A 25,369-nucleotide genomic window follows, 5' to 3' on the forward strand; every position below is an offset into this window, starting at 1 on the left:
GTGACCGTCTTCTATTTACATGATTTTAGCAACACAAGCTTTTTATGTAATGTCTTTTTAGAACAGCTTTATAATATTATTTTTTTTTCTGCCAGAAGCCTGGCTCATCCCCTGCCAGCAACAGACAGACAAGATGCGTAAAGGAAGTAGTTACTGATACATGCTTAGACTTTTAGGTTAATTTATTTTCGGTACCTGTTCTTTGGTACAGGTATTAGTAAAGCTGGAAAATATGCACAAGTATTTTCTCAATGAAAAGACCAACTAATTAAAACAGCTGTACACCTTTACAGCACGTAAAAAGCCTTGCTAACAGAATCCTCTACCGCATCAGTGCAAATGCTACCAACAACAACTCCTGCGATATAAATGTTCATCAGTATCTTAGTTTTGTTGTAACTCTTTTTCCTAAGCTGTAATTCAGTGTATTTGAAGAGACTTCAAGGTGTGCTGAACTCATTAAAACATTCGGTGCTTGCCAAAAAAAAAAAAGCAAGCTAAACATTCTTCCAGGTCTGAAACTATTATAAGCCCATTTCTTAAAGATGCACCCATGTTACAGCTCAAGCAACTTATTCATTAAAAAGCACCAGTCACTAAGACCTATATTATATCACAGCCACCATCTTGCAAATGACTACTGAAGTTAAATGCTAGCACTAATAAAAACTTAAAAAAATACAAATCTCTTACTACCAATCTTTAAAGATTTGTACAGAACATGTAAATAGGAAAACACTTTATATATGTTAAAATCTAAGTCATTTTTGCAGTTCATTCAGCGTAACCAAGTAGTATTCAGTTGTGTCTGGTTTTTTATGCTTGTGTCCATTTTCAAAACTTCTCGAATCGCCATGGTAGCGTAAGTGGATGGGGGAAGGGAGAACTCCATCTTTAGTGCCCTGAATTTACCATCTATCATAAGGGGTAAGAGGAGACACAAAGCAAGAAAGAGTTGTTAATGGCATAAGTAATGCTTATGCTTATTCTGGATGCCATCTAAACTGGACTAAAATTTTCCACGATCAACCCCCCCAAACCATAAAGCAAAACAACCACCACCGGCACACTCCAATTTACAATCCACAGTGGAATTTCATAAAAAAACCTTCTTTTTAACATTTTCTCTCAGCAGGAAGTGGTGTTTTGGGGGTTTTCTTCTTTTGAAAGCAAAATAAACTTTTGTTCTTTCAAAACTGAATTCCTAGCCTCTCCACTTTTTCTAAAAAAACACTGCCAAAAGACCTTGTGACCAGAGTTATATAAAAAAAATTTCCATTGAATTCGGTTAAGTATTTGAGTAGTCTCTTGTGTTCAGCACAAATAACACATGCTCAAGCATATAGACAATTTGTGGCTTAATTCCACCATCACGCCTTTCACAGACATTTATTGCTAAGCATTTACTTGATTTTACAGATGCCTATAAGAAAATGTAACAGTCAATACAGACTGCTGGAAGAATTGCTTGAACTCTTGAGAAATAAGGGTCCTTATTCAGACACCTAGCTTTGGATATCTTTAATACCATTGCTTAACAGTCTAGTTAAATGAAAGCTCTTCCTTCAAAGAGCTTTCAATATGTTGCAGTTCAAAGCAACAGCCAGATTAAACTTCTATTTTGCAAACATCAGCAGAAAAATCAGCTCACCTGTAGGAAGAACTGGTAATGGTTTTCCTTCCAGCTTATCCAAATCCGTAGTAAATAATGGGATTCTGGGATCATCATATGCAACGACCTCCCTTTAAAATATATAGAACATGTTTTAATTATTTAGAATAAAATTTATATATTTTATTATTTTACATACATTTATATTTATTATTATATTATTTTTTATTATTCCAATTTGGCAGTTACAACTGAAATGGAACTGATTTTCCAATAAAATAACGTAAGACAGCATTTATGGTGCAATAACTGGTAAAGCTTTATGTAGAAGACTCGCCTCTGTTTGATGAAGATTATTAAAAAAAAAAAAATTAGAAAGTTTCTTTGCATAACTCATCTGTTTTCTCTCATGGGCTGTCAAGATTTCCAGCTACACAAGAAGTATAGGTTATGAAATTATGGGAAGAAGGATGTCAACTCTGAGAAGGGCAGGGGGGGCAGAAAAGCCTTCATTTTGAAGAAAGCCATCTAAACTTCTTTGACAGGGCTTAAATCCATATTCTACTCTTTCTGCCACTCATTTAACAGAAGTTCCATATGTAATGACAAGGCTGAAAAAGTAACTAACTGGGAAGTAGATAAGCTTTAAACATCAGCACTAATTAAAATAAAGTGTAAATACCTGTATTTTTTGTCTCCCTCCTAAACTGTCTATATTTTTTCCTATGCATCAGTGATCAAGTCCTTCTGCACATTTGTACAGTCACCTGTTTAAAAGGTATTTATTCAGTTGCCATATGACAACTAGGTTGTATCTCTAACAACAGTGATTTAGTAGGTTTAAGTGATACAAATCTTTCTGATTGACAGACAGGTAACTGGAGACCAACTTTCTTATAGCAAGACTACAAAAAAACCTGTTTTGAATATTATCTATCATGGTTTCAACATAAATAATTATCTATGAAGTGTTCAGGCAAGCCCTTGCAAGGAGCGTAACAACGAGATAGATGTCCTGACAGTCATGAATCACACAACTAGAGGACCGAGGAAGAAGTAAGGCTATGGTTCAACTGCATAAAAAACGTGAGGGAAACACACAGAGATTCCTCCCTACCTATGCTTCAATCTACACGTATGTCCCGTGGGTCAATCTAATGGTTCTTGTACTTAGTCATCCCACATATACTCTATGCTGTCAAGTGTAATTTCTTTTATCCTCCTACTTACCAATTGACATTCTGAGGTCGAATTATAATCTTTCTGTATGCTCCAGAAAGTGAATAATCTCTGATCTTATGCCTCATGTTGTTGATATCAAGATTGTCAGCTACTAGCATTTCCTTGTAGGCCTCACCAACTGCAAGAGAGGAAAATATTTACTAGGAGAGAGCATAGTGCGGCCAATTGAAACAGCCCATTTTCATGGACCATTACTTCCCTTATATTTAGTAGTTTTCAGCATATATGGGATAAATGTTACACAGAAGTTTAAAATTACTTATTGCAAATCTTATTACCTACAATGTTTGCTTCTACAACCTGATTAGTAGAGGCAGTAACCAAGAAAGAATCTTAGCAAACCAAAATTTCAGCTGAAAACAAAATTTACAAAATATTTTATTGACATCTCATACATGCTTTCCAATTATCTAAACTTCACAAGACCAATCTCAGGTAGATGGAGGGGGGAAAAAAAAAAAAAAAAAAAATGGGCCAGACTACCCATTGCTCTATCTTTGAAAAAGCAGCAGAGTGAAATGAGTTAAGAGAGCCCTCTGAAGAAATTAACTGATAGGGACCTTTAAGTACACTGCCAACAGAAGGAGCAATTCTATTACAGTCCTGTATCCTTAAGTAAGGGTGTGTGCATGCACACCTGAAGAAGACAGTGAAGGCAATTAAAATACAAAAATATACTGCAGCTAAAATACCGTCTGGTGCCTTTGATTTGCAGTGCAATTGCCAGCATTACTTCACGCAGTTGGGAATTTTAAACAGGAATAAGTTAAGCTTACTGTGGGCAAATCCCAGTATAAATATATTGAATGTAAAAAATTGCAGCTTTTCTTTCCGATCTTTTAACTCAATGTGGTTCAGAGCCACACCTCATCACAAACAGATCTTTACCTTCTAAGCGTTTCAGAGATGGGTGATAAATGGGATCCTGGCTCTGGGACTTAGCTCTGACAGGCAGAGAGTCTCAAGAGACTTGACTGGTCTTTTAAGGACAACCAAGTACAAGAGCAGTTCAACCCAATAGTGAGGCAAACAAGCATACGTATTGGGAGACTGGTTTGGCTAAGTAGGGAACTCATGACCAAGCTCATATGTAAGGACACATACAGTAGGTGAAAGCTAGGGCTGGCTACATAGAAGGAATACACAAACATTGTCCAGGCATGTAGGGATGGTGTTAGGAAAGCCAAAGCTCAGCTAGAGTTGAAATCTGCAACAGACATCAAGAGCAACCAGAGTTAAACTGCAACATCAGGAATAAAATAATACAACAAGGAAAATGTTGGCCTGCTGCTAAATGGGGTGGGTGGTCTAGTGACAGACATATGGCTGATGGTCTCAGCACCTCCTTTGCCTCAGTCTTGACCAGCGAGGTCTGCCAGGCCTCTGTTCCTAGAGGCAAGGTTCAGGAAAGAGAGGGACTACCAGTAGTGGAAGAAGATACAGGCTGAGAGAGCTGGTTCACATCATGGTAAAGCTTTTCTCTACCATCTCTGAAAGATTGTGGAGATCTGGGGAGGTCCCAGGTGACTGCAGAAAACCAAGTGTTGCACCCATCTTCAGAAAGGGCAAGAAGGATTGTCTAGGGAATTACAGACTAGTCAGACTCACTTTGGTCCCTGGGAAAAATAATGGAGCTAATCCTCTTGGAACATGTTTCTGGGCACACAATGAGAATAATAGTTAGCATGGTTTTACCAAAGGGGGAAAAAAGAAAAGAAAAACCAAAAAACCCACCAACCTTACTGCCTTCGATGATGAAATTATCACATCTGTGGATGAGGAGAGAGCAGTGACTGTTGCCTACCTTGCCTTTAGCAAGGCTGTTGACATGTTCCCACAGCATCCTTGTATCCAAGGTTAGAACATGACAGTGGGTGCACTGCTAGATGGGTGAAGAACTATCTGGCTCGTCGTCTCAAAGGATAGTCACTACTGGTTTGAGCTCTACCTAGAAGCTCGTTACAAGCAGAGTTCCTCAAGGAACTGGGATGTGTACTGAATACCTTTATCAGCATACGTGGAGGAGGAGCTGGAATTCACCCCAACAAGTTTGTGGACAAAATCAAGCTGGGGTGGCAGTCGATACACCCAAGGGCAGGACTGCCATTCAGAGGGACCTAGGCAGGCTAGAGGAATGGGCCAAGAGAAGCCACATGAAATTCAGCAAGGACAAAGTCCTGTACCTGAGAGTGATTAACTCCTTGCAGTGGTACAGGCTAGGGAGCAACTCTGCTGACAGTCACCTGGGACTTACAGTGGAAAGGAGACTTAACAGAGCACCCTGACAGCAACAAAAGCTAATAGCAACAGGAGCTTAGCCAATAGCTACACCAAGAAAACCAGTTACTGCCCTTTACTGGGCACTCATGAGACTGCACTTGGAATAGTGTGCCTAGTACAAAGCAGATGCTGATAAACTTGAATGAGTCCAATGGGGGACCACTCCAATGGCCAGAGGTTGTAGCACATGCCCTGTGCGGAGAGTCTGAGAGAACTGGGCTTTTTTAGCTTAGAGAAGACTTAGAGGAGAACTTAGAGACTGTTTGTTCTTGAAACTTTCAGACCTGACAGGACAAAGCCCTGAGCAAGCTGGCCTGAATACAGCACTGACCTTGCTTTGACCAAAAGGTTGGACCAGATGGCCTCCTGAGGTCCCTTCCAACCAAAATGATTCTACAACTCTATCCCTTAATAACAACATCATGTTGCATACAGATAATTATAGATCACTCAACATATTCCATTAAAAACAATTTAGATCCAATACACTTTATATATAGGAGATGAAAAATATGCCTTTTTTCTTTTTTAAACATTCATATTGGTTAATATTTAATTAAACAGATCTGGTTCTTTTTCCTAACTTCAACTGTTTGCTCGGGTTACAAATTGTAGAAGTTTTGTTTGTTTTCTAATTTAAAAATCAAATGCATACACTTCTCAATTAACATTTCACCATTTTTTTTTTCCCCTTGTGCTGAGATAAATAATTTTGCCTCAGTAAAAAATTTCTTTCTTTGGAAAAGCTACTAGCTAAAAAGAAATATGAAACAGATTTATGTTAAATCAAACAAGTTACAATGCAGACTATTATTATCACAATGGGAGAGGCTGACAGTAATGTATCAGAGCTCTGAAATAGTTTATTTTTTTAATGGTCACCAAGGTTGCATAGATCTAATCTTCCTTTTAAGAACAATCTTAAAGCAGACTTACATTTTCAGAGTAAGTACGTAAGCTAACAGTCAGACTTACTTTTATGCTTTGGATAAATAACATCAAATCCAGGCAATGGCATCACTACATCGTGGATAGTGTAGTTATCAACATCTCCTTCTTCGATATGAACAGCTGTGGCTACAATCAGGACAGAAAAATGAAGAGTTACCAGTATGGATGCCTGTGACAGTTAACATTAGCTAAATTTAAAATGAACCACTTGATTGAAACAAGCCTACTTTGAGAGGCATAACTACTGTGTTTTATCTCCACTTAATAGACGACATTTCCAATGAAAGAAATAACAGTCTTCAAGGCTGTCACAGTTACCAGCAGAATCACAGCCTGGTTTCCAGTGACTTTTAAAGCTGAATGAAGTAAGGACTGCTACATGAACAGTCCTCTAACCAGGCACCAGGCATACATGAAGGAGAAATACTGTGGATATTCTCACCCCAGGGAAATGTCAGAGCAAATCCAAGTGAAGAACGTTTTAACTGAGTGGAGCCTCTACAACATACTAATGCAAACAAAAACTTCTGTAGTTAAAACACTCCTAACATCCTTCCATAGTTCTCCATAGCTCAACTAGGTTTGAGTTCACTCTTGAGAACAATCAGTCCTTCATAATGTCTCTTCCCTATCCAGCTATTTGGAAAAACAAGCAAACCAACAGCTCATGGAAGTGTAATACCTAACTTCCAGCTCCTTGCAAAATTTGTTTAAAACTGGCCAATGGATTCAGAAATCACTGGACCAAAATGGGTGAGAGGGAAAAGAAAACATGTATGCAGTATCATATAAACAGGTATGTGCCTTGTTTTCCTAGGAATTTGAACTACATAGCATCACTGGCTTTTTGTTTGTCTGATTTTACCTCCTTTAAGTGTGAGATCTCCTGGTACAGCTCTAAGCCCATATTCTTCTATTCTCTTGCTCACCATATTATTCCACACATAACTCTGGTAGCTATGAATGTACATTAAACGATTATTTCTTGGTATCTAGAGGTAAAGAAAAAAAAAGTGAAACATTAGAAAGATGTATTTTTAGGTTTTTCTTTCAATCATAACCAAAAAAGCATATATTTGAAATGTTACCTTCTCCAGCAACAAGACTAACACAATTTCTTGGTATACAGATTTGGTTTTTGTTTATTATTTGGGAAAAGGGTATGTGAAGAAATAATGATTTCATACATTTGAAATCTGCACAAAACATCCCTGTGCTTAAATTTTAAAAAAAGCTTTTTTTAGAATTTTTTTTTTATTCAACAGATCAAACACATGGGTCTATTACAAAACACTGAATTCATACTCAACCTCCTGAAATCTTAAGTAAACTTTGCAGATGTGAAGGCACAGTGTTATTCTAATTATCTCTTCATAAACAAGAAATTATTCCTCGGCTCCTACAATGGGCCAAGTAGTTTGCTGGTGATGAGGTATTTTCTCCAAAGACTTGAACTTGATTGCAGTACTGAAAACGACAGTGAATCCACCACCTCTACGCCAAGCTGATTCATTAGCACACTATCAGTTTGATTTATACTTTTAAAGCAACAGAAAACCTCTGATACTGAACTTTTGCACAATTCTCAGATCTGTATTATACGTGATTACTAAGTGTAACTGTATTGCTTTCAACATACCAGAGAGATTGTTGTATAAATTGGAAAGCTTATTATGCATACATTAATTACAGATGTCGTCAGTTACCATGCAGCAGTACTTCAAGCAAAAAGGCAGGATAAACGTAAAGATTTTACACTTAACCTTCTACTCATCAAGCATCTATGAGTCTATTTCAAATTCATCATGATACCATCAAAAGAGCATTTATTCAAGTAAATACCCCACAGCACTTTTACACTCACTATGCCAAATGCAGAGATTATGTTCTTCATTCCATACTTTAAGAGTCCGCGTAGAAGCTGTCCTTCCACGCACCTTTTTACAGGTAGTTTCTTGAGGGCTGCTGCTGGATCTTTAGTCTTTGCCCATTCTTCTCTGCATTTTACTAAGTATCCCTTTTCAGCTAGAACGAGGATGTAAAATAAAAATATTTTAACTACACACCAAAAAAGTATCCATCTCACCTTTTGTTAAAACAGTTGAAAAATTAAAGTTTCAGTCATGGTAATTACAGAGATTAACAGAATCACAGAATAGTTGAGGTTGGAAGGCTTCACGTGAAGTCTGAGCAGACTCCATGTGTAAATATTCAGGTCCCTTTTCACTCCCACTGCAAGAAACTGCACAGCAAGGAAAGAGAAGCAGAAAGGCAGAGTCTGAAGATTGCTTCTCCATTGCTAAACTGGCTGAAGTTTAGCACGTGCAAAGCTGTCCTCACAAACATCCTTTCACATTAAAAGAATCTAAAAGTGTTTTTCCTGAACATACAATCTTGGAGGAGAAGAGACAGAAACACTTAATGTATCATTTTTCAGTCCTTACCTCCTGGTCGTGGTTTTAATATCAAATCCATTACTTCATTCCAATTGTTCTGTAGAATAGCTCTAAGATTCGAACAGGAAAGTGTATTAAGAACTGACTAAGTATATTTTAAGGAGATTTAGCCAACTTATCCAAAAAAAGAAGTATTAGTGTTCAGATTTATGCAATATTAAAAGTAGTGGTATTATGCAAGATACTGCTGAAGCAAGTTCAGAAACAAGTTCTTTCTTGTATCTAAAATTAACACTGGCACATGCAATATGCTAGAAAAACATTCCCAAAAATACATTAGAAATTATACAGGGATAAAAATAAAATCTTTAAAAAAAAAAAAAAAAAAAAAAAAAGATGACAACACCACATACCTGCCAATTTGATACGTAGGAACAGCTGTGGTTCCAAATCTTTGCATTCCGTAGTAATTAATGAATCCAATTTCCCTGAGAGAGTGCATTGCTTGCTCTATCTGGTCATCAGTTCCTGTTATGTTTCTAGCATTTAAAAAAAAAAAAAAAAAAAAAAAGTTAGACAGATTATTAAGGGCTTACGCTATTTTGTGATCCCCGTAATATTAAAGCTCAACATCAACATTACATAGCACATATCAAATTCAACAGACTCCTGCCAATAGAAGTACTCTTCTTTTTTGTAACAGAAGATGCACTGATATCTCTTACCTATTTAATGAAAAAAAAAAAATTTCTAACAGAACTGTCTAAATACATACTAACATATTACCTGAGAACAACAGTGAAATGGTTCCCTTGCAGTTCTCCTAATTTCAGCGGATGGTTCTTGTAACTGAAATTTCCTAATTTGAAGTTCATCAAACATTTATTCAAATGAGCAAGTCTTTGTGCAGTGATTCTAGAAAGAAACAGACAACAGTGACCAACCTATGCTTAGAAAAGCAGATAATTAAATACAGAAATGCCAGCATTTCAAAACAAAAATAGTGAGTCCAGTTTTCCCATTTTTCTATTGTTGCCTTTTCAAAGTATTTTAATGAAATATCTAAAAGAAAAGAACAGATAATTCTTAAGGCTACTCATACAAGAGAAAATGTATACCGTGACAAAGACTGTTAGTACTGTCTTTTCACATCTATGTTACAGTACGCACTCAAAAAAAAGTATGTTGCAATATTGATGTATACTGTACCCCACAAGCTGAACTCCGCTTTATTTGAGTAACTACACCATGAATACACTCCAGTTAGCACAGTCATAAACAGAGTTAAGTAATTAGCCACCATGTAAGCTTAGTACAGATGAAGGAATATGAAATCCAATCTGTCACTGATATCTGTCATTTTTGTTGCTAGTACTTTTGGAAGCATACCCTGTTCTTTGCATCACTGAGCTGCTCTTTGACACTTCTGCTAAAATTTATACCAGGATAGACAAGTTATCAACTAGCATGGCCAGTGTACTCAGCTCAGAGCGGGCTGATAAATGGTAACGTCTCCGCTCCTACACCATCCTTCTCCAAGGCTGTGCAAGAGAGTCGGGTACTGTGGCACTACTGAACAGACACCACAAATCGGTACGCTTACCCCCAGTCAATGCTTACAACACATTGAACCTCTTGGACACAACTTTAAATGTGATCATGTTAAAAGTAAACGGAACAGCACCTGAGATGGCTACACCACAAGTCTGGTTAACTGTCATCACTTTGCAAACTTGCCATGCAGCAACAAGAACCTGGGGCTTCTCACGATTCACACATTAGTAAGTCCTTTCATATGTGCAAACATATGCACATGCAAACCACTGGGAGGAAAAATATGAATAATTAAGTAGTGGATGCCCTCCTTTTAACAAGGATTTGATCAAATTTCTGGCTCTGAAACCTTGGAATTCCTCACTTGAGGAGTGTAGTTTTCAAAGAGTTGTAAACAGTAGTACAGGCAGAATATTTCAGCTAGCTAAACAGATATTGTAATATATGACTGTGAGGCATCCATCATTCTCAGTTATGGATGGAACACTAATTTCGAGTGCCCAGAAACCATATAATTATCTTGGAATATGACAAAATAAATTTTATTTTCTCTTAGTAGGCGACTTATGGGAGTAGGCTAAGGCAAGAAAAATTCCTCATCATTTTTTGCCCCTTCTGGCTACTGACAGATGAGCAAAGGTAGTGGTTAGCCTTCTCTGGAGCTGTTCAGAGAGTTCAGTGAGAAGGAAAATAGGATTCCAGCTGGAGGAAGGGGGAAACAGAAGTCAGGAAGGAAATGGGACATAATTTTCACTGTGTCATTCTGTTTTTCTGCTGTTGCAGGGGAGCCATGCAGCGTAAGAGCGTGTAAGAGCACGCAGGCAATTTGGCCCACTGCTTCAGCCAAATACATGTATCCAGCCTATGACTCAGAGCACCGCTGACTGAAAATACTAGCAATCACCATGGAATAAAAAAGGATTAGAGCATCTTCATTAATACATGTGCTTTACAAGATCAGGACCTGAATCTGCCATTTGTGTCACATGCATACTGAGTCTTCACAGTATTTAGCAAGATACTCAAGCTATCACGGTAGGAGTGCAAATACTCCAGTATACTTCCACTTACCTAAGAACTGCGATCTCTTGAACTGTTATAGCCCTTTTATCTTTAGTTCCCATGTAGGAAAATATGTTTGGCTTCACTCTTAAAAGCAACAGTAACAGATATTATGTATATTAAAATAGCCATCGATCGAACATAATTTTCACCATAATTACCTAGATTTATTAATCTTCTATATTAAAAATAGAAAATATACATATATTCCCCAGAACTAGGCTACAATTTGACATATGAGTGACATTTTCTAATCTCATCTGTAAGTATATAAAGCCCAGGGAAACTTCTCTGTTTTAATTATACGTGGACAGATTCACTTTTACCACAACTGCACTTTCAGAGTATGAGCTTTGAAGTACTTCTTTATATATATCCACTCAATGCACAAACGCGCAGCCACCACTAATTTCACGAAAAAAAAAAAAATCATGTCCATTTCTTCCTTAAACTTCAAATAACATGTCTGTTTGAATACCATGCACGCACATTATGTGACAATATGAGAAGTTAATTTAAAATTTGATTCATTTCTTTCCTTGAGAGGAAAATTTCCTTTCCTTTCCACTTTGTACTTTACAGCCTGTGTTACACAGGGAATATTTCCAGTTATTCCAGCTATGGGCACCAGGGGGTAGCAGGATTGCCATTACATACATTATTCCACTAAACTGCTCCTACCATTCTTTTCTCAAATACAAATACTAGTAGTATACTGGTTAGAGTCTAGATTACAAGCATTTATTTTTGGAAAGGAAGGGCGAAGGGAAAAGGAGGGGAGAATTGGGGAAGTTTCCCTACGAGTAGATCACTGAATTGACCCAATTTTAAAATAGTCCTTCCTCTGCAATTCACTGTGTTCACATCACGCATTTGGCAAATCTTTTTGTTGCTGCGCTTGATGGGGTGAAAGGAACTAAGACTGTGTTGCCATGGAGAAATTAATACATGGAACAACAGTTTATCAACTGTAACTGCTTAGGAACTGATCACCATATTATCACAACAATATCTGACAGGTTCATAACATACTCGCGTATATTCACACACTGGGAAAAAACTGGCTTTTAATTCAGGTTACGCACATTGAGGCTTTGAGCTGCCAAGCCTTTCTCACATCAGCCAACTTCAATTGTGGACCTTTTTCCATTGAAGTAGTAGAGTACAGTCTTTTAAATTTCTTGGGATCATTTTGTTCTATTCTCACCTCCTTCCAAAACTTTCAAGTTTCAAATTTGATATTCTAAAATAACTTTTTTTTTTTTTTTTAAAAACACTGGCTACAAATTAGGCAATAGTAATCACTTGTGTTGCTCTTACATAAGTCTGAAGCATAACATTTACAGTAACATGAAACATACAGGAGGAGGACTGCATGCTAGCCAGGCTGGCAGAAACAACAGCCTTACCTTAAAAATTTGGATAGGACATTAATGGCATCCATAGTATCCTTGTTCTCCTTGTACAGTACGAAGTGGCAGTAGCTTCCCCTAGATTTTGGCCAAGAGTGTTTTCTTGGATCTTTAAAAACAAAAGGTTAAAATTTGTGAAGTGTCATTTTTTAAAATTTAATTAATATCTTTGCCATTGCAGCTACATTTAAAACAAATATGCAAGAGTCAATTTCTTCTAATTCACATCTGCTTTAAAAAAAAAAAAAAAAAAAAAAAAAGAGTGAATTACTGACAGCAAAAGCTGCAAAGCACATTGAAAAAGATCTTCTCCCGTTCCACTGGGCTGTAAACTTCTCTTTAATCAATTCTGTCACCTAGAAAATCTTGAATGAAATGGTGACAGTTCCTTTGTCATGAAATTATCTAAAAATATACCCTAGTCATTTAACTGCCATATTGCCTGATTAAATTTCTCAAAAACATTATCATTACACTGACTTTCAGCAATAAAAGCCACTCCACATTTCATCTAGTGCCTTCTATAATTAATAGATAAGGAACATTGGAGCCCTGTTTGTGGGAAGACTACAATTATTATTTATAGTACTAACATATTCTTTATTTCTGTAGGATTTTTTCTGCGTGTCATGCAAAAGCATGGGTCGTATCTCTACAAAAGCCTAAAGAAAGTATACTCACAAGAAATTACTTTAAGGTGAATTTTTTTTTTTAAAAAGTCCTATGGGAGAGAGAAATCTGGCACAATAGAGACATTAACAAATAATTCAAGCCAGATACTATGCCGTGTTTAGAGAAGGTCAGAGGGCGAGATAACTTCAGCTCCTGCAGACTAACAACTGATTTTCAATTCTGTACCATTATTTGGCATTTTCTGGAGAGGGAAGAAAACTGTAAATGTATTTGTCAAGCTTGTGTTGCACATAAAAGCCTCCAGAGATAAAACTTTCCTTTCATAATCATCCACTGCTGATGGCATTACTGGGGAGGGGGACTGATTCTACACAGAATTGGTTTAGCAACCAATTTTGAGGTACTTTGTTTATCAATTCTTTGTTTTATAAGAACAAAACTAAGGATTTGTTTTGTTTTAAATAAGAAGTCCCTTATCTCTTGGTAGCCACCAAGCAGACATTCCTGGTTTTGTACAAAAAAGGCTTAAGCGTCTTTCATAACAGCAAAAGCTAACTGAAAAAGCCAGTCCTATTCCAGTATATAAACACCAATGCAGGAAGGAAGTTCTTGGGAAATTTTGCTCTTTTTGTTCACGTTAGTTTAATAAAGCCCAGATATCCCACACAGACAGTGAATAAGTTTAATTTTCAGGAAACTTTCTGGTAAAAGATAATTCTTCTTACATTTTTTGAGAAGCTGCCATCGATTCACACGCTTCTGCAAAAACAGTTTTGGATGCTACAGTATAAAATACTATACACATAGTTTTTAATCACTTAAAAATTATTGCAACAGTTGCCTTGTACCACCAGTGTCTAAGCAAAGCCCCTGCCATGGGGTTTCCTAGGACCTAAACTGAGCAGTATGGTCCAAAGCCTGTTAAGAGACCTCATGCTCCTGCTGGTCTGCCTTCTGAGCAACACTGCTCTTAAACACAGTCAATGAAATACTGCATTCAACTTGAAGAGCAAGGTCCTTCATGAAGGACTCAGAAATTAGAAGAGAAGAGAGGAAGACAGAGCATGATTCACAAGGAAAGTCTTCTCCAGCTAGAATTGTTCTTTAAATTTAACTAATCCATCTTACACATGGTCATTTCAACACCCTTCAAAAAGTGAGCCCTAATCTGGACTAGACTAAAAGGACTCTACAGATACTATATATACGAATGGGCTCCTCACGCTTTGGGCATCACAGCCATGTGCCTATCCACCACACTGCCCGCCACACTGAGTACTGGGAGGCTGCAGCTACAGTCCTGATATTTAACCATTCCTCACCCAATACTTTGAAGTATTCAACTGTGTACATGGACCAGAGGGACAGTTTGCAGTCCTCATTGCTATGTTTCAGAGTCATGTTACATTTTTGACAGTAAAATTGTATTTCCAAGCCCTTTTTCCAAACCTTTTCCTGCAACTTGAGGGCTGGAAGGTCTTTTTTTAATATCAGGATTTTAAAGTTGTATAAATACAGATAGTGGTGTCTGAAATATAAGGCTGAAGGGCAAAGGCTTGGCTTAATGAAATCAACAGAAAATTTACCATAGATGTCAAACAGTATTGTCAAAACTGGTAATTCACATCACTTATTACTGGCAGACTCTCTCTCTGCACCGAATGACTATTGCCTATACTGCACTAGGAAAAAGAGGTAATACAAGCCCAATTCTTGGCTGTTTCAGGGAATTTTAAGCATTACTTATGTGTAGGGTTTTTTAAGGAATTGTAACTAGTTTGGCCAGTCTTCTCGCTATTTAGGAGGTCATAATGGTTGGCATTTCATTTTGTTAGCATGAAATGTCAACATCTCTTACCTGTTGCAGTTCTGACCTCTGTCCCAATGCATAGCATAAAGAGCACAAAAGAGTAGCATTTAATTTTTAGACTGTCGAAGGGTTTTTAGAGGTGAACATGCAGGTTTATGGTTATGGGATTGTTTATGCTTTAGGGAGCATCCAACAGTTAGGTGGTGGATGACAGCAATTTAGACAGTTATGCAATGGAATCGTGCAGAGGCAAACAGTGAACATATGGAAAGCTTCAATCGGAGATGCAACAAACTTCATTTGTGGACAATGATGAAACAGCAGTTTACTGACAATTTAGTAAGGCAGTATTTTAAGTATTTTGGGTGTAAACTTACTATAGACACAAAGCAGCTTCTAATTTTAAATTTTAGGAAAGAATGTTTGGTAACCTTTTACATTATCAATGAAAGTAATCAGATATCTCAGCTAATATTCGAATATTCTACACTTCTGAAACGTTTCTTGCCTGGGGAACCCACTCAGGACTAAGACATGTTAGTGGCTACATAAACACGAAAGATAAATATAATCCTGACTAAAAAGAACTTGCACTCTTAAATCCTACATTCATAAGCATTTACACACACTCACTGAAACTGCACACATCTCCACCAACATGCACAGGTGTTTGTAGCATCACAACTTAGGAATCCAAGTTTAAATAGATGATGCTTCTCTGCATCACAAGATGGTGCTCCAGATAATGTTTTAATCCTAGAGACACATCACTAAATTCTTTTCAGCATATTTCAAACACTTAAATTCTGTTATACAGTATCTTTTTAAATCAGACTGGTCAGCTTAATAACAACCACTTGACTGTAACAATAGTTGAAGAATAGAAGCAGCAGAAGGAAAAGGTGGAGGTAAAACCATTACAAACCAACAGAGAACAAAACTGGCTGAGAATTTTGTGCTGGTAAGTATACATACTCCATGCATAAAGCATGCAAACATACAAATTTTCTAAACATGGTTAAACAAGATACATAAACACATTATAATTGTACTAAAGTACAACATTCCCATATTTGCTTAGAACAAGCCTTAAAAAATAATAACTAAATAGAATGTGGAGACAGTGTTATTTCCAATTTTAAATTATCTTATCTCCTTATCCTTTCTCCATCTCCTTCATCTTTAAAATGAAAGGGCTAGATTTACATACTGTCATTTGTAGCAGGTTGAAATGACATAGGAATGCAATCAGTTTAAACCAAACCTTAATACCTTTCGTTAAATGTGCAGCATTCTGCATGCAGACAATCCTCTCAACTTACAGTAGCAACAAATTTGTAATAACATTAAAAGATGTAGGATACATGAATTTATCCCCAGTAACCAAAACAGTATTTGGCAAGTTTAAGGTGGATAACACTTCATTTTGAAAATCCTTCATTACTTTGATTATTCCAAAATAGTAACTGTGATTTATAATGAATAAAAACAATTTTCTGGAAATATAATTAGCCTTGGAAGCAGAAGTAGCCTTAAAGACCATGGTAAATATATTATGTTTATATAAAACTATAACTCTGAGAAAACAAATAGGTGCTTGTCTCTACTCAAGTCATTGAGAATTTTGTCATGGATTTTCAAGACAGTCAAGATTATACTGACTGTCAGTGTAATGTACGCATTTCAGCTACGACCTCTTACTTCCACAACGCACACTTACACATCCGGGTAAGTTCATGAAAGCTAAGTTCAAGCAATACTGAAAATAAAGCCCCTATTTTGCCTATTCCCACTGAAATAGCAAAAGATCCTCTCACGTCTAACACAGCTTTATTTGATGAATGACTTAGAAAGAAAAACAAGTAGAAATTTAAATTTGAGACACTCCTTGTGTTCCTAGTAATTTTAGATGCACAGCATCAGTTGCAAAGAGGAAAAAGCAAAGTCAGTCTACATTAGGAGGTACACTCCACCTGAAGTACTTACTAACAATTTTTATTTTTGAAATAATTTTAGCATTTACTTTACCCAACTGCTGTGATACTGAAACTCACTTGCCAGTGCTTTTTTCCCAGCAGCATGATAAGCAATGATGTATTTTTTTCCATCTCGATCTTCTGTTTTAGTCTCCAGTCCAGGAAACAAGGACTTCACAGCCTGATGGATAATTGTTCTTTTTTCTTTGGTGTCTTCAATTACCTGTGTTAATACACACACATGCAGAAACCAAATAAAGTAATACAAAAGGGGAGGGATTCTCTCAGAGTTAAATTTTGCATGCTTAAAGAAAACCTACCAAATCACACTAAAGTACACTTTTAAAAGTCTGGCCTACTTATTAAAATTAGTTTGAAAAATAATAAAGAACTCTGCTACAAACCCCAGTCTCAACATTCATAAAAGAAAATTCTCAAGATTTATTCCCCTCTTCTGCGCTTAATAAAATTCTCTCTTCTAATGAAAACTCTAGCAAAACAAAGTTTTTCTATATGCATTAAAGGAAAAAAAAAGGCTGGATAAGATTATTTAATGTGTGAATGCCTATTTGAAATTACCAGATTTAATCCTACTCATCTCTGTGTCCCAAATGTAGCTCAACAGTTATTCTTCAAGTATATGGAATATTTGGATGTTTAAAAAAACCAAGTTTTAATTTCATTTTGTACGTTCTTATTTTTCTTGCTACAGAAGAGCATATTTATCTTCTTTTCTATTAAATCACTAAACACTGACCTTGAAAATAGTCCTTCATCAGGACAGATGTTTTATTTAATCCTTCTTGCATAATTATTCTATAAAATACTACTAGACAGAAAACCAAAATACTGCAAGAAAATTTTAACACGACAGAAATTAAGATGTGTCTTTGAGTTCATGTGTACAGTCCCACCGAAATCAAAATGACAACTCATGTGCATGAATTTGAGTATATCCGTAAGGCTTTACAGAATTAAACCCTAAACTGGAAACATTTTGGTATTACCTGTTGCATCATGTTCAAACTGCTCTTATACCTTACATGCACTAGAAAGCATGTATCTTCCATTCATTCACTCTCTCATCCTCCTCCCCCACCCCCCAACTTCATATCATTTATTAATTTTACCTCTATGGCAACACTAGTTTCCTTATTTTTAAGAAGTTGGAGCTCCTCTAAACGCTGCTTGTCTTCGTCTGACAAAACTGTAAATGTTTCTTCTGATGGGTCCTAATACATATTTGGGGGGGGAAAAACAAACATCCAATAACCCTCACGGAACAACTTTCAGCCTTTTAATGTTTTTCCTTAAGGAGCATAGCCGTTACCAAATCTTTACCTCAAAATTTACCTCATCATCCACTGGAACAGAAAAGTCATCTAAATGGCTCACACGTCCATCTTTGCCTATTTCATGGACAACAAAGTCTGAGTATCTGATAGGAAGAAACACACATTAAATTTGTAATTAAAAAAAAATAAAAATCCCACATCACATAAAGTCCTTTCCCAAGAAGCTGCTTGTTAGCAGAATTCACTCCAGAATTCTGAATTCACATAATTCAATTCACATAAAAGAAACTTCAACTGTGAGAAAGAAAGCTGCACCTATTCCCATCCCTCAGAAGGATACCATGAAAACACAAAAGAAAGTCTGGCATATCTAAACACAGCAGACTTCTTTGCAGATAACCAAACACCTGCTGTAGTTATTCTGAGTCATTTTCTCACTAGCTTGCAGAGATCAGTAATGCATATCCTCAATCCCAGTCATTACTGACAATTAAGACTCTACTGCATTGCTACAATGTGAACACATATGCATTAACTCTGTCACTTCAAATAACCTGCAGAATAAAGTGCATGTTAGCCACTCTAAGGAAAGCAGGACAAATTCAGCTTTGTTACATATATTCAATTATAGAGAACATCTTTCAAATAAACATTCTGCATACTCTGTGACAGCAACAAAGAATTTGACTGTGACATTTTCGATCAAGTCACTATGTTCAACAATAAAAACATCCTGACTTTAACAGAGCACAGACAGTCTATGTTGCAATTGCTAAATGATTTTTAAGTAGCATTTGCTTGTAAAGGAGAAAAAAGAAAAAAATTCTTAGTCTGTGAATGTTGAAAGATGAATAAAACTTCACCATGGGAATGTTTCTACTGTATCTCCCCCAAGCCCCCATTTGCCATACATCATATTGGTAGAGTTCCTTCCTGAGGAGTGTTATGTGTCCCCTCTCTTATTATCTGTAGCTGTCTAGACATGCTAGTGACCGGTATGATAAAAACGCCAGGACTAAATTAATGATAGGTGTTATTAACTAGGATTAAAGAAAAACCATGAGCCCATGAACGTTTCTACCACCCGGCTACCTTTGGCCACCTTGGTTCAAAACTGGCAGATTTCCTAGAAGGAGGTTCAGCACAGACTGTGTTCCCCAGTGAAGGATTATGCTAGCTGCTTAATGCTGCATATAAAGATTAAATACATACATAATATGTACATATCACTTTATTATGTAAAATGATCTATATATGAAGCCAGCATTTAAAAACAGGGACTTCTTGGTGTGTAAACAAAGCATCCTTAACTGCTTTGCTAAGTCAGGGCAACAACGATTCTCACTTCAGTGAGTTTTTGTATTTGCATTCTGTTTTATTCAAAGATGTTATTTAATTTAAAAAACCTAGAAGTTTCATTAAAAAAAGCTACTAAAACCCAAACATCTTATTAAGTATATAATGTAAAATTCCACACCCTGAGTTGTAAAATTCCTTTTTATGTTTTGTAAATGACATTACAACTGATCAGACTACAATTTAAAGCCTAATGGACCATCTGACAATATATGTGTTTAAAGACATTAGCACAAAAAAGTCAGGGAAAAACAAAGAGGAGCCAAAGAGGGATGGTTTCAATACCATTCTCCAGTGCATCTTGTATTAGCACTGAAGGGTGGTACAAAAGGTGGGTGTACTGCATAAGGTTTTATGCTGTATGCTGCTGCCAGAGAGCAAGACAAACAGCAAAGGTCAGTGTAATCATGTATTTCTATCCATACACAGCTGCTTTCTTCAGAGCTCCATTTGACGGGGGAGGTGGGGAGAAAAACAATCTAGAAAAGTCCCAAGTTAAACCTTTCTTTCAGTCTCAGCACTAGGAAAAGAAAGTAATGAACCGCCCAAGTGGTGGCACATAATCCAGTTGCATCCTGCAAGTCAGAAAAGGAAAATGGAGAACAACAGCTGCTTAACACAAGGAATTAACATACATAACAAGACAAAGAGTTACCTCTCTTTTAAGATTCCAGAAAACCCTTTATGAGAGCTAACAAATTTAGTTATGCCAACATCACTTTCTGTCAGTCCATGCTTCATCATGTCTGCAAAGCTCTCTGGGTCTCCATCTTCATCACTGTCCTCTAGTTCCTCATCTTCCTGCTCCTCACTTTCCTCATTGGGGATTATTTCATTTTTCGTGTCCTCAAGCAGAGATTTGTCAGGTTGTTCTGTTACACTCTCAACGCTCTGCCCAGAGTTGTTCCCTGTCTTAGACTTCTCTGAGATCTTCTGTCTTTTAATTTCATCTGCATTAGCCACATCATCCTCAGAGCGAGGACGTTTCAAGGATACACTATTCATGTCTACAGTTTCCATGTTTAAGGCACAGTGTAGGACAGAAAGCCCTGAGGAGCAAGAAGAATGGCTTATTTCCAGTCTGTTTAAGAGCAATATCAATACATAGTCTCTTCACTCCAAGGACTCTGCACCCTGCAACAGTTCAGGAAAACCACATAACTTTCTGCATTTTTAAGTTAAACATCAAGTAAAGATTTTGTACAACCAGAAACAATATGTACTTGGGAAGAGAGAAGGGAGATGTTAAGGGGACTTAATACCCATGCTAGGCAGCATGCATGTTAGGCTACAGAAGAGCAGGATTCAACACTACACCAACCATTTACCACCGTCGTCACTTTTGCCAACTCTTACCACAGCTGCATCCAGCCCTCTGCACACAGGCTCTGCTGTCGACAGCAATTTAGTGTCTAAGAAACTTTTTGTTCCCAAGCCTTCTGTTAAACGTGACTACTCTCGATTATTCCTTATTCTACCAAGATTCCATCTCGCAAGGATTGAGAGTGGATGGCTTGATTCCCCCAAACCTGAAATCTCATCTCTTCTAACACACACAGTCCCACATAGAAGTCAAGGTGGCAGCAATTCAGACCAAAAGATAAGAGGGATGAGATAACAAAATCGTTGAATGAGTGGGACAAACAAAACAACAAGGAAGTGAAATGATCTCTGAGAAGAACATGACTACTCACGCTGGTGGAGCAGAGCTCTAACTCTTCCCTGGCAACCTGAGCTGCCTCGTTTGCATCAGCAGAACTAGTACCTTCAGATCTGAAAAACAGAGGAAAACTAACCCTTTGAGAAAGTTTTAAAAAAACACGACTATGAAAACATGTATGAATGTGATCCTTACAGAAACCGGCCGCCTCTGAACGCAGGTATCACTAGTTATTTACGAGCAGACACTACTCAGACAGACAAGTTAGTAACAAATATAATTGTAAAAGTGTTACCAACCTAGTGACATAACACAATATTGCTATTTAGCAAGCTACAGCAGAGAAGTTTGGTTTTATTTCTATGTTTATGAAAGGAGACCAGAGTTCCTATAATTAGGCAACGACAGGACCTTTCTCCCAGCATCACCCAGCTGGCACACCAGTGTGCTGGGGATAAACCACAGGTTTTGGTAGCAGGGGGCTGCATGGGAGGAGGCCACCAACTGCCCTGTGCTGGTCATGGCCAGTTCCAGCTGGCTCCATAACGGACCAAACCCACTGCCTACCAAAACTCCAACTCATCAGATGAGCACGGTGCCTCTGCTCCGGCTTATTTAAGAAAGGGAGGAGCTGCTGGTGGCATAAAGTGCAACGGGAAGCACAAGGGGAGGTGTGTGACAGCGCACTAAAAAAGACACGGGGGGGAGGCATGGGGAAGGGGACATTGTTGGGGACGTGGCTGGAGATGCAGTCTTGGAAGGAAGCTCTCCACATCAGAGCAAGGACACCTCTGAGAGGACTGCAGCCTGTGAAGGTGCCCACACTGGGGCAGGGACACCTCCGAGGGGACTGCGGCCTGTGGAGGTGCCCATGCTGGGGCAGGCACACCCTTGAAGGGCCCGTGGCCCGTGGAGGGGCCCACATGGGAGCAGAAGAAATGAGAAAGAAGGAGCAGCAGAAAGAAACCTCCATGCACCAATCCCAAGCTCCTGCACCACCGCCACCTCGCCCAAGGGACAGAGCGTAACCTGTGGGGACAACCAGGGGAGGGGAGAGGAAGAAAGCAGGGGAGGGGAGGTGTTTGGAGTGAAGGGAAGGGGCAAGAAAGGAGTGTTCCCCAAGTGTTTAACTGGTTGTCTTCTTTGTATCTCACTAGCCAAATCAGTAATTAAAAGTTTATGTTAACTGGCAATAAATTAAATTAAATTCCCCAAGTCAAGACAGTTTTGCCCACAACAACAGGCAAGTTTCTGAATTAATAGGATTCAACTGTTACTAAGAAATTAATCTAGGCACAGAGCAGTATTTCAGAGCTACACACATCATCCTGTATCATTTCTCCAGTCACTAGATAGCACATTCTATTTAATTTTAAAGGGTATGTTTTTAAAGGAAGACTCATTACTAACTCAATAATCATCATGTGCTGAGTTGTTAACTAACTGTTACCAGTTAGCTGTTAGCCACTGCTGATTTCATTGTAGAGGTCACAAACTTAGGGTAAAGAAGCAGGAACAACTGTTTTAGAAACACCTGAAATGTTTTGCTCAAATGAAGAACTGAAAATGGACGCTAGAAAAAAGAAAGGACAAAAGGGAAATAAGGAGAGACTTATAAAAAAGTATATGTGGTGCCTGAAGAGAGGAATGACAAAACACACACAGAAGAAAGCAGAACAATTAGCAAATCAATGTACCTTCAGGCAGAAAGCACCAATTTCAGTTTGTCCTCAAATAAAACAAGTACATAAAATCCTTCTTTAAAAATAAAAAAAAAAATTAAAAAATCACACCCAAGAGAAGCAATTCACCAGCATTTCCAGATTCTTCTCCTGTGTTCCCAAATTTACAGAGCCTGGGTTATAAAGCACTGACATGGAAAAGGCTTCTAGATGGCTTGTGAATGTCTTTGCATGGCGAACAAAACACCACTTGGCACAATGAAATCCTCTGAGACACCTGCCAAAGGAGGTAACAAGATAAATCTCATGTTTCTAAAATAAAATTGTAATACCTAGTTATTGAATGATACAAACTGTTAGAAGAATTCAACGTTGGCCACAAATACTCCAAAGCTGTCAGATATGGCCTGTTCTCACAGCAGAGGAATGACTCACATACAACAAAGTACTATCCTGTGCCAAATGGTGGCTGTCATCTGGGAAAATTTCTGCAGGATAATTACTTGAAGGAGCAAGTTGAAGTGAGTGGGGCACACACTGTCTCACTTGTGCAGATTGCTAGTGAGAGGCGCCTATTATTTTTTGACAGCTGCTCAACCGTCTCGGTCCTTCTTCTAGCAAACAGGCGTTTCCATAAAAGCCAGAATCGGCATAAACAGCAACTCTGCAGCAATTTCAACAGAAACCATGTTTTAGCAGAGACGGAATTTACTACTACAAATAAAGGGCTTGATTCTCCCCAGCATGAAACGCTAAGCGATTATTTCTGGTGTGGTACCTGTCAGGCAGACGCACAGGCTGGTGAGGGCTACGGGGTACTTCCCACTTAAAAGAATAAATAAAAGAGTAGGAGCACGCCAGCGCTGGGTACGAAGCTGGTTTCTCATGAGACGAGGCAGATCGGATCAAAAGGCGACCGATGAAAGGGCACGATGATACAGCTGCGCCCGAAAGCAACCCCTTCAGGCGGGCGCAGGAGGCAGCGGGGAACGCGCCTGGGTGCAAGAAGAGGCTCCCAGCCATGCGGGCTGGGAAGGCAGCAGCGGCCCCGCACCTACGCGGCGATGTCGTGCAGGGGGAGCGGGTCGGGCAGCCGCAGCGGGCCGGGCCGGAAGAGCGGCGGCAGGTCCCGCGGCCCGGCTCTGCCGCTGCCAGCCCCGAGGCTGCCGGGACAGGGCGAGAGCAAGCGAAGGCGCTGGGGCAGGCGGGAGGACGGGGAGGAGGCAGGAGAAAAAGGCTACCGCTGGGGTCGCGGCACGGCGCCGCTACCGCTCGCCCGCCCGCCGCGGGAGCCCCGGAGCGGGCCGGGGAAAGCCCGGCGCAAGCGGGGAGAAAGTTGCCCCGAGGCTGAGCTCCCCCGCTCCCGCCCGCCGCCCTGGCCCCACGCCCGGGCTGGGAGCGGGAGCTGGGAGCCGGCCCCGCCGCGGAGGCCGCGGCTCCTGCCCGCCCGCCGAGGAGCCCTGGGCGGCCGCGGCTGCCGGGGGAGGGCGCGCCTCCGCCCGCCGCCAGGCAGGAGCCGGGGAGGGGGTGCCACTTACCCGCACGCCGGCACGGGAGGACGGGCCAGGCGCCAGCGCCGCGGGGAAGGAGGCGGCGGCGGTGGCGGCGGCGGGAGCGAGCGGCGCGGTCCCGCCCCAGCTCCGCGTGTGCGGAGGCGGCCTCCTGCCTGCGCCCGCCCCCGGCCAGCCCCGTCGCCGCAGGGGCCCGGCCCAGCACGGCCCGGCCGGCGGGGAGCGTGGCCGCCCGCCCGCCGCAGCCGTTTGCCGGCGGCAGCGCCTCCGCCCCCCCGGCCGACCCCCGCAGAGCCGCCGCTTTGCGGTACGCGGCTCGGCCGCGCTTCCCGGAGGGAAAAGCGGCGAATAACCCCCAGCGCTGGCCGCGGGCTGGAGCCCGCAGGAGCGCTGGGTTGGGTCCTAACGCGGAAGGACGGAGGTGTCATTAGCAGGGCGCCTTGCGACAGCGTAATCGTGTTTAATTAAAGAGTTCCCAGGCCGGGCCAGCCGCGCGGGTGCGTGGCGGGGGTGGCGGCCCCGGCTGCTTCCAGCGAGGGCGAGGTGGGTGCGGGAGAGGAGGAGGTGGTACCCATCGAGGGGCTGCTCTTGCACACGCTTCCATCACCTCTGGCCTGCTGAAGCTTCCTTTGACAGTAAAAACCAGTTTGAAGCATCTAGGGGAAGCAGACAAGAATTTACAAAAGAACAGGAACTCTACAGAAAAAGTTTAATTTCCAAAATACAGCTATAGCCAAAGCAGGGAGTCATGTATATGAGACAGTGGCCTTCCTGAGCTCCCCTCACATTTGAAACAGATTGCACTAATTGAGCATTAGTCCCAGGACAGTGGCATGTTCGAGTACCATTTCAAAACCTACACCATATCTATGCAAATCATGCTACCATTTTAAAACTAAATAAAACCAGGCTGGATCTGTATTATGAGTCTTTTCTG

At 39.7% G+C, this 25,369-nt stretch overlaps 1 protein-coding gene across 4 annotated transcripts; it reads right to left on the minus strand.

Moving 5' to 3' along the window:
• Nucleotides 1–169: 169 nt before the first annotated feature.
• Nucleotides 170–23,145, minus strand: PUS7 (pseudouridine synthase 7). Of its 4 annotated transcripts, none has more exons than XM_050901461.1 (17): nucleotides 23,051–23,145; nucleotides 21,274–21,352; nucleotides 20,235–20,628; nucleotides 18,270–18,366; nucleotides 18,059–18,160; nucleotides 17,007–17,151; nucleotides 12,507–12,618; nucleotides 11,107–11,184; nucleotides 9,268–9,396; nucleotides 8,895–9,020; nucleotides 8,530–8,591; nucleotides 7,950–8,110; nucleotides 6,951–7,077; nucleotides 6,110–6,211; nucleotides 2,843–2,972; nucleotides 1,652–1,743; nucleotides 170–915 (listed from the first exon to the last, which is right to left on the minus strand). In XM_050901461.1, exons 3-17 carry the CDS (start codon nucleotides 20,597–20,599, stop codon nucleotides 779–781), a joined length of 1,965 nt encoding a protein of 654 aa, XP_050757418.1. In that variant the 5' UTR covers nucleotides 20,600–20,628; nucleotides 21,274–21,352; nucleotides 23,051–23,145; the 3' UTR covers nucleotides 170–778. The 4 variants fall into 4 exon arrangements, with proteins under 4 accessions (XP_050757418.1, XP_050757424.1, XP_050757399.1 ...); XM_050901467.1 differs by having other exon boundaries at nucleotides 18,282–18,366; nucleotides 20,235–20,713; XM_050901442.1 differs by having other exon boundaries at nucleotides 20,235–20,713.
• Between the last annotated feature and the right edge of the window lie 2,224 nt (nucleotides 23,146–25,369).

Source organism: Gymnogyps californianus, chromosome 1, assembly GCF_018139145.2.
Source record: "Gymnogyps californianus isolate 813 chromosome 1, ASM1813914v2, whole genome shotgun sequence".
Lineage (NCBI taxonomy): Eukaryota > Metazoa > Chordata > Aves > Accipitriformes > Cathartidae > Gymnogyps > Gymnogyps californianus.

Coding starts and splice junctions, on each gene's coding strand:
- PUS7 (XM_050901461.1), bottom strand. CDS start 20,599: ATGGAAACTGTAGACATGAATAGTGTATCCTTGAAACGTCCTCGCTCT. Junction 17,152..18,058: donor AAACTAGTGTTGCCATAGAG/GTAAAATTAATA, acceptor GTATTAACACAG/GTAATTGAAGACACCAAAGA. Junction 12,619..17,006: donor TGGGAAAAAAGCACTGGCAA/GTGAGTTTCAGT, acceptor TTGTTTTTAAAG/ATCCAAGAAAACACTCTTGG.